Genomic DNA, 10,176 nt, shown 5'->3' on the forward strand with positions numbered 1-10,176 from the left:
TAGCCCAGTCCATTAGACCAATACCAAGCAAACTATTAATTTTTTTTTTTTTAAATTTAATTCATCTATTACTGGTCTGCTACTTTTTGGCGGAGACCTCAGTTGACTGCCACAATCACGCCATTTAGCTCATGCAAAAACAATATGCTTGACTTTTCAAATTTTAAAATACTATATTCAGTGATGAGGAATTTATTTTGATCTTAATACCAATTTTACCTTCAATAATTTATTTCTAATTCATTCATGCTGTTAATAGAGGAAGAAAAAGAACATTTATGCATTTGATTGGCTGCTAATATTTAATTAATTTGTGAAAAACGGATGTTATTGATTTTTTACTTCATTATATTCATGGGAGCATGATTATAATAATATAAATCGATGTTTTCGCTTTTTCTTGAGAGGCTAATATATGAGTATTAAATAAATAGTTGTATATAAGAGCGGAAAAATTATGTAAGCCATCTTAATTTTAGAATTCTCAAGTGCAAAAGTAAGAAATTGGAAAATAGATAGAGCCTTCGCACCAAAATATTTTGATCGGTGAATATTTAATTAATTGGAAAAATATTTAATTTGTAATATTTATTTATTTAATATCTAATAGCTAATATTTGCTAATATTTAATTAATTGGAAAAATATTTATGTCCAATTTTGATTGAAATTTGATTTATTTATTTTTACTTAATTTGCAATCTAATGTAAAATTAAAATTAACAAGACAAACAAAACAACAAACAAGTATACACATAAAACAAGTAAAATAAAGAGAGCGTAAAGAACACACAAACTTGTTACCGGAGTTCGAGCTAGCAATGTCGAATAATGGTCTTGTGAGAATTTCTGAGTAGACCAGTACAACACTCAAGAGAATAATTACTACACGGCTAGTTCACTACTTCACTTGCAGGTAAAGTGGATTTTCAGATTAGAATGAATGATTTTTCTAAGTAGAACTCATGAACTAAAACGAGATCGATGAGATAGTTGTGCTCTTTGAAAGAATTTAGTAAGGGTTTGAATGCCTTAAAATTCCAAAATACCTCTTTACGGAGAAACCAAGAAATTAATCTAGACTGAAAAATTCAGAAAGCCTTTACAATGATTCCAAAAATCCTTGAAACTGTTAGTTCATTTTTTTCATTCAATGATTTACAAAATGACTCTGATGGTTTAATAAAAAGAGTGAGGCTATGTACTATGCAGTGCGGATTGGTCCGTACTACGGATTAATATTTTTATTTTTAAAATTCTAACGTTGATCTGAACCATTGAACGGTTCAGATTGACCGTTAAAATTTTCAAACAAAAAAATCGAGTCCATAGTACAGGCCAATATTCGCTATACATAGTACCATAGTCTCACTCTTTTTAAAATCATCAAATTTAGATTCTATTAGAACAAGATCTCTATTCGCGTCAATGATAAAATTATTGATAAAATTAGATGGAGGAGAGCAACCGTCACTACTAAAATAAAATAAAAGGGTACTTAGGTTAACCTTGAAATGTAAGGAGTATTTGCACTTAGTCGACAAATATAGGTTATTTTTTTTGTACTTTACCCTATTTATTGTTTGTATTGCTTGATCGTTCAGTCATTTGTTGATTAAGACTGTCATTGCTTTTGGATTGCTATTTAATCCATGCTGCATTTGTTTCCAAAATATGATGAATGGAGAGGAATAAAAGAAAAGCTATGTTGCATGGATACAGGTACAAGTATCGTATCAGATACGATAGCGATATGGTAATTTTCTAAAATTCCAGATACGATACGTTCATTATATATATATATATATATATTATTTTAATTATAATATCAATTAATATTTGTATTATATAAATTAATATAAAAAATTCTTGAGAACAATAATCAAAGTATAGTTTAAATAAAAAAATTATTCCCTTTCTAACAACAAATAGCAGATGGTGGTGCATTGGTAGAGCACTATGACGCTAGACCTTCTATCCTAGATTCAATTCTTGCTTTGAGAAAAAAGAAAAAGAAAAAAAGAGAGTAGATTTTGGCTTATGGTACATGCAAGGTGCATGAAGCATGGAGCGGACTCCTGGTGCACGAAAACCTGTATCTCGTCCGTATCTCGCTGAAACAGCCATATTCCCAAAAATTCAAAAAATTCAACCCGTATTGTGACCGTATCAGTAGTTTAAAGATACGCCACGTCAGCTAATACGTATCATGACCGTATTGAACGCATATCGGAAGCACAAGTATCACGGTGCCTAAATCAATTTTAATCATCTCATCAATTACTTTGTTTTCTTTTTCTTTTATATCTAAAGCACAAGTAGGCTATGCTCTATTTATTTTTCTTTTCATCAAACTCGGAAGCATATGAGAGAAAAGAGGATAGGAATGGAAGGGATAACCAAAATACATTCCATTTTAAATTTTGGAGGGAACAAAAATATACTATTCGGAGGACAGAGAAATAATTTATCATTTCCCTCCCTTTTTATGAACTACTAACATTCACTCCGTTCTGAACTAGAGCTGGCAAAAGTATTCACTGAACTCAAATTAAGTTGTTGTTAATGAATTTCAACTCTTCATAAACTCAAATTATTCTCTTGACAAGTCCTTTTTCTATTTCTCACATTTTGTGATAATAACTTTTGTAGATTTAATTTTGAAACTAATTAAATATTATTGTAAAAGCGAAAGTTTTTTGTAGAAGCGGAACAAAAAAAAATTAGATTGAATAAGTTAAAAATGTAAAATATAATATGCATTGGTTAAAATTTAAACTCAAGTTTTTGTAATTACAAAATAACATTGCAATTACTAAACTATAAGTAAATATTTAACTGAACTATGTAAAAACTTAAAAAAACAACAACTAAAGAATACATAATTAGAAGTTGTAAAATTATGGAATGACGAAGGACTGTTAGTTGTGCGGGCTGCTGACTTTTCTTTGCAAAAGCATTGACCAGAGTCCAGTCCAAGTGTGCAACGACAGATATTTCGACAAAGCTATGCCTAACAAAAACCACAACGAAAGTATGAAACTACCCCATATACTATACTATACCGTGGGAATTTTATTGATTCACTTTGATCGAGACTCGAGAGTGACTCTGAAGTCTGAACTCAAATTTAGTTCCACGAGAAAAGGAAACGAAAAAGATTCCCACAACAAATCGTTGAATCTTCTTTAATTAAAATATTTAGGAAAAACCGTTAAAGCCTTTCTCTTCTATATCTCGCTCTCACTCTCATCTTCTCCGGTCGATCTACACCTTAACCCGATCTCTCCGCAAATCATCCTGGCAATTAATCTATTCAGGTCCTCAAATGGCGAGATCGAAGTCTCTAAACCTAGGGTTTCTGATCCTTCTTCTCTGTCTCTCCGCGGAGGCAAGGTTCGTGGTCGAGAAGAACAGTTTAATGGTGATTGCGCCACAAGAGATGAGGGGCAAGCACGATAGCGCCATTGGTAACTTTGGGATACCACAGTACGGAGGTAGCATGGCTGGTACTGTGGTGTATGCAAAGAGTAACTCGCACGGTTGCGACGAGTTTACTGAGTCGTTTCGCTCCAAGGCCGGTGCGCTTCCCAATTTCCTCCTGATCGATCGTGGTGGTAAGAATTTGTTGATTGTATTAGATTAGTTTACTTATTCCTTCTCATTAGTTTTAGCAGCTCCCTAGGTTATTACTAAATCATGAAAAATAAACTTAGGATCAGTAGTATAATCGTATTAGTCCTACGGTATGACAGGCTGGTGCACTATTGCCTCATCAAAAGTTGGATTAAAGTAGAAGTGCAGAACTAGGGTGTTCTTAAGTTCATCTAGTCCCTTTCTGAACTTAAATCTAAAACCTATCGGATTGGCTTCAAACGACGAATCCAAACTGTTGAACCCAATCTACCTTACGAGTGATGCTTCTACATGCGGAAATTTTAAATTTTAGAATTGATTTAGTACAGAGTCAAGCGGTCAAAATTAGAATGTTTATAAATTAACTTTAATGCGTTCATTTTTTTGAATATTTATTTGACTGACTCTATGCAGAATTAATTTGAAATTTGAAATTTTTTGCATGTAGACACATCACTCATAAGGTAGATCGGTTTCAATGGTTTTGATTCGTTGTTTGAACCCAATCCGATAGGTTTTAGAATTAAGTTCACAAAGGGGTTTGGCGAACTTTAGAATACCCTAGTTCTACTCCAAAAGTTGTCCTGTCTCCACTTTGTAAAATCTAAGTTACGCCAATGCTATGATAGGCCAGTATGTACCAATGCTTTGAATCATTTCTAACAGAACGAGCTTTCAAATAAGTGGGTACCAATGTTATAATCTGAACTTTAGTCACCAACTCCAAATCCAGAAAGTTACTGTTATCCTTCTGGTAATTCTTCAATATGGTTTTAGAAGACAACCTGATTGGTTCTATATATTTGGACTCCAACCACTGACTTATCTTTTCTTTTAACAGAATGCCTCTTTGCGAAAAAGGTATGGAATGCTCAAGGTGCTGGTGCCTCGGCTGTTCTAGTAGCTGACGATAAGGATGAGCCGTTAATTACAATGGATCTACCAAGAGAAGATGATGAGGCAGCCAAGTACATCCAAAACATCACCATCCCGTCGGCTCTGGTCACCCAAAAATTTGGTGAGATATTGAAAAAGGCGGTGAAGAATGGGGATATGGTTAATGTTAATCTCGACTGGCGTGAGTCTGTCCCACATCCTGATGATCGGGTGGAATATGAGTTATGGACGAATAGTAATGATGAGTGTGGCGCCAAGTGTGATGTGCTGATGAACTTTTTGAAGGATTTCAGGGGTTCTGCTCAGCTACTTGAACAGGTGATGTAAGGCAGTTTGGTCTGTATTGGGGTTTTCACTTGCTTCTGGGTTGGGATTATGGAACTTTTCCAACAGATCAGCTCCTCTGTAGATGATACAGCTAGATTGTTGGTCTAAAAGTTGATTTTTAATTTTTTGGCTCATCTTTAGGTAATATGGCTAGTTGTTACTGCAAATGTAGGTTCTTGATTCAATTTCGACATGGCTAGTTGTGGATATGAGCTGTATCTTAGTTCAGTAAGGACTAACAGGATTTCCCACATCTTAATACCTACTAATGCTCCACATCTGAACCCAAAATAACACTTTTAGACAGTATTTTTTATGGCTAAACAATATTAAAGAAAATATGTTTTTGAAAATAAGAGTATTAAATCTGAGATTTTTCATCTTTTTCACATTAATAGGGAGGGTACAGTCAGTTCACGCCACACTACATAACCTGGTACTGTCCCAAGGCTTTTATTCTCAGCAAACAATGCAAGAGTCAATGTATAAACCACGGGAGGTACTGCGCACCAGATCCAGAGCAAGATTTCAGCACAGGTTATGAAGGGAAGGATGTGGTGGTTGAAAATCTGAGGCAGTTGTGTGTTTTTAAAATTGCAAAAGAGAGCAAGAAGCCATGGGTATGGTGGGACTATGCCACAGATTTCCATATTAGATGCCCCATGAAGGAGAAGAAGTATAACAAGGAGTGTGCCGATAAAGTTATCAAGTCTCTAGGTTTGTTGGCTTCTGAATTTTTTTGAGTAAGTAGAACTAGGGTGTTTCTCAGCTCACTAAGTCCTTTGGTGAGCTTAACTCCAAAACCTATCGGAATGACTTCAAACAACGAATCCAAACCATTGAAACCGATCTCCTTTACGAATGATGCGTTTACATGTCAAAATTTATAAAATCTTGACTTAATTTATTATACAGCCAAGCGTTAAAAAAAAGGTTTACAAGTTAATTTTAATGCATTGATTTTTCATTATTATTTTGACCGCTTGACTTTATACTAAATTATTTTGAAAATTTATAAATTTGACATGTAAACACATCACTTGTGAAGTACATCGGTTTCAATGGTTTGGATTCGTTGTTTAGAGTCAATCTGTTAGGTTTTCGAGTTAAGCTCACACAAATTTTGGTGAGCTTAAGAGCAACCAAGTTCTACTCTTTTTTAGTTCTTAAGGGAACATGATATTTTTATTACCTTCCACCGTGTTTGCATGCTTGTCCTGCAAAATAGCATTATACTCTTGCAAATGGGAACTCTTTTGCATGTTACCACAGAAACATGGTGAGTATCAATTTGTAACCTCGGCTCCTAGTGTCTTAATCTACTGTTTATTTGCTGTTGCTGTTATATAATTTGGGTCTTTTACAAAGCAAAAAGGCAAGGGAGGGTCTCAGAAAATATATTTAATATATCATACATGATTCAAATATGTTTGGTTAGTTTTGGATGGTATAATTCATGTATAGGGCAAGGCGTATGTGACAATTTTGAAGTTTTACAGAAGTATGCATAAAATTGTTTTATCTTAAATGGTTTATGCATACATGTTCAGGATTAAATTTGAAGGACATTGAGAAGTGCATGGGAGATCCTGATGCTGACTCTGACAATGCAGTTTTGAAAACGGAGCAAAATGCTCAGGTTTAAATAATACATCTCAGATGCGAATTTACTTGTACTTTGATTTAATATATTGCTAAGTTTTAAATTTTGTTTCAATAGATTGGGACAGGCTCTAGGGGAGATGTCACTATATTACCTACACTTGTGGTTAATAACAGACAGTACCGTGGTAAGTTGTCATTAGAGATAATTAGTGCAATTAGCAAGTTGTTATATTTTTTATGTCCTGACTGTTTTGAGAGTAATTGCAGGAAAGCTAGAAAGGAAAGCTGTACTAAAGGCTATTTGTGCTGGTTTTGAAGAAACCACTGAACCAGCTGTTTGTTTGGACGATGGTACTCACTATCATCTTTTGCAATTTAGTGTTTTTATTATTTCGTTTGAGACTTTTAATCAAATGGTTACACAACTTGTATTTGTTTAATTTTTATATAGGTATTGAGACAAATGAATGCTTGAAAGATAACGGCGGTTGCTGGCAGGATAAGGCTGCTAATGTCACAGCATGCAAGGTATTATTGTCACAATAACAATGGATAACAAGCAAGTATGAAAACATAAATTGATGTATTGTGTGGTTCATGGTGTTTTGAAATGTCATTATGTTATTTCGTAGGACACTTTTCGAGGTAGAGTCTGTGCATGCCCTGTATTTGATGGTGTACAATTCAAAGGAGACGGTTATAGCTCTTGTCGAGGTACTCTTTTTTTTTTCTTCTGAACTTATGCTGGTATGTGATTGTACACAGACCTGAACGTATGCTATGAACTAGCTAATTTACACTTATGAGTGAAACTGTTGAATGCTCTCTACCATTTGTGCTCTCCTTCTGTTATTTTATTTTTATTATTTTTTTTAGCTACTGGACCAGGAAGGTGTAGGATAAACAATGGAGGTTGTTGGTATCGCAGTCACGATGACAAATTATTCTCTGCTTGTCAGGTTGGTTGGTTGGTTTTGACTTTTGCTTTTGTTCAATCATGATTCTTTTCCAATGGTGCCCTCTGAAGACTTGTTATTTGTGCTTTGGCCTCTTTCTCTATTTTTTAGGAAACTTAACCTTTGCATGGAGCAAATATTTGCTCCAAATTCTACTTCTCGTATGAAATTTATTTTTCTTTTATGTATGTGTATAAGTGTATAGAGGTCCCAAATGGAGTTCTTAAGAGGTCTGCTGACCGCAGTGGGGGAGGAGGGTGGGTGTGGGGTGGGGTTTTGGGGGGGGGGGGGGGGGGGGGTTGAAATCCATATCCTGTGCGTTACGTACCGTCTGGACTGTGCGATCAGAATTCGGGCCAATCCGGCTCACGCCTAGAATGCACAGGGCCCTTTAATATTAGTGTGGATCTTAAACGGTCCAGATCTTAACTCAAAATCTGAGTTAATTCAGAGGATACGAATTCGGGGCGGGTTGAGGGTGTTATTGCAAGCATCCAGATAAGAAGGTATGCATATAGCTCCATTGACTTCTGTAATTCTTATTTTTCAGGAGTCTGGAGATAACAAATGCCAGTGTCCATCTGGATTCAAAGGGGATGGCACCAAGACTTGTGAAGGTAACATATTTTGGTTCTATATACTCTTTTTTTTTTTTGATATGGTATTTTAATTTTATAATTTCATAACTACAGATGTTGACGAATGCAAGGAGAAGAAAGCATGCCAATGCCCAGAATGTAGCTGCAAAAACACATATGGTAGCTACGACTGCATGTGCAGCGGAGACCTCTTGTACATGAGAGAGCAAGATGCTTGCATAAGTGAGTTTTTTTTCCAAGTTTTCTTCTAAGGGATAATCTTAATTATTACCTCCTTTTGGTACAGTACTGATGGGTCTGCACATCTTTTCTTTTTTCCGAGTTTCCATGTTTCTTCTTCAGAGGGAAGTTTTAATATTATTGGAATACACTTACATTTTGTTTATTGTTTTATTTTTTATAATCGATAGGTAAGAGTTCTAGCCAGGTGAGAGGTGCATGGTTTGCCATTGTTGTGGTGCTTGCGGTATTGGCTGTTGTTGCTGTTGGTGGCTACGCTATTTACAAGTATCGACTAAGGGTATGTTTGCTTATTATTTTATTGCATGTCATCCTTTTATGTGCAGTAACTTTTTGTGTTTTGAAGGTTTCCCCCTTTTTTACATGCAATTTTTTTTGTACTTTCAACTCTTTGAGTTTACAATTTGTTTGGAATAACATACTCTTCTTGTGCACTGTCTATTTGATCCCCTATACGCATTATGGCCCTTTCATTTCATCCTACCAATATAACTTTGCAACCTTTGGTTGAATAATTTAACAACACTGTCAAGCCATAGTTTTCAGAAGTATTATGAAAATTATCCTATTCAGAAGGACTTGATTGGATGTAGAGTATAAATTGTATTGGAAAAGTGTGATAAAAATCCAAGGCATATTGTTCAAGAAAGGTATATTGAGCACTAAAGAAGTTTCATGTGTTTCTTATTCGTAGATGATGCTTAAAAAACAGCAAAATGTAGTTCTGTTTATGTTATATATACTAGGACCGCCTGACTGGTGTTGCCGGACTAGTACATATTAAGCAAATTTCATATCTAAGGAATATTTTTTTTTTCCTTCTATATTGGCCTAGTATAATGTGATTATCAGAACCTTAATGTCTTAACTATTATTTTGCTCCAGTCATACATGGACTCAGAGATTAGAGCTATTATGGCGCAATACATGCCCCTTGACAATCAAGCAGAAGTCCAGATCCATTCACAAGATGAAAATCATGCTTAGAAGAAGTCTGGATTGGTTCAGATCCACAACTTCCAAATTTCCAAATTTCAATTTAGGTTGATCCTTAGTACACGGCCAATAATGTGGTATATTGAAGTGCAAAAGGAGGAATAATTGCAGAAGTTTTGGGAGCTATGTGATGACATGCCACACACAGGAGGGGTTCCAACTTAAAATTTTAAGTCACTCGTGTAATTGTACAGTTCTTTAGATTATTTAACATTTTAGGTGAACACTAGGTAGTGGATGAGAGCCTTTATTTATTATGAGAACTTCCTAAGATGTTTCACGGATATGTTTCAAATAGTTTTACGTTTGATGGGTAAAAAGAGTTGAAATAAGAAATTAACTTTTAGCTGTGACACTACTAGTTGCTATATTTTCCCTACATGGCTACATGAATTTCAATTTTAAATTTAGTCGTTTATTAATTATTATTTGGATTCGTTGTTTGAAGCAAAATTCAATAGTTTTTAGAGTTGAGTCACAAGAGAACTAGGGTGTTATTTGGGAGCTATGTGATGACATGCCACAAGAGAACTCAACTTTAAAATTTATTGGATTGACTTCAAATGACAAATCTAAATAAAATCTATCGGATTGACTTTAAATGACAAATATACTGTTGAGATTCTTTTACTTTATGGGTAATGCGTTCATTTGTGAAAATTTTAAAATTTAAAATTAATTTTGCATAGAATTAAGTGGTCAAAAAGTGTTCAAAAAAATGAATGCATTAAAATTAATTTATAAATCTTTTAATTTTGACTACTTGATTTTATATTAAATTAACTTGAAATTTTAAAATTTTCACATGTATACGCATTACTCATAAGGTAGAAATTTTTTAATTATTTGAATTTGTAATTTGAAACTAATTCGATAGATTTTAGATTTGAGTTCACAAAAAGACTTGGTGAGTTTAAAACA

The 10,176-nt window shown here is 34.3% G+C and overlaps 1 protein-coding gene across 1 annotated transcript; it reads left to right on the forward strand.

Annotated features, from left to right (window-relative positions):
- Nucleotides 1–3,104: 3,104 nt before the first annotated feature.
- On the forward strand, nucleotides 3,105–9,610 carry LOC144559068 (vacuolar-sorting receptor 1-like). Its single transcript, XM_078308000.1, has 13 exons — nucleotides 3,105–3,616; nucleotides 4,477–4,850; nucleotides 5,258–5,576; nucleotides 6,410–6,498; nucleotides 6,580–6,649; nucleotides 6,732–6,815; nucleotides 6,916–6,992; nucleotides 7,097–7,178; nucleotides 7,341–7,423; nucleotides 7,971–8,037; nucleotides 8,113–8,241; nucleotides 8,430–8,539; nucleotides 9,145–9,610. Exons 1-13 carry the CDS (start codon nucleotides 3,328–3,330, stop codon nucleotides 9,244–9,246), a joined length of 1,875 nt encoding a protein of 624 aa, XP_078164126.1. The 5' UTR covers nucleotides 3,105–3,327; the 3' UTR covers nucleotides 9,247–9,610.
- Nucleotides 9,611–10,176: the final 566 nt, after the last annotated feature.

The sequence above is a fragment of the Carex rostrata genome, chromosome 9 (genome assembly GCF_964058835.1).
Source record: "Carex rostrata chromosome 9, lpCarRost1.2, whole genome shotgun sequence".
In the NCBI taxonomy this organism is placed as follows: domain Eukaryota; kingdom Viridiplantae; phylum Streptophyta; class Magnoliopsida; order Poales; family Cyperaceae; genus Carex; species Carex rostrata.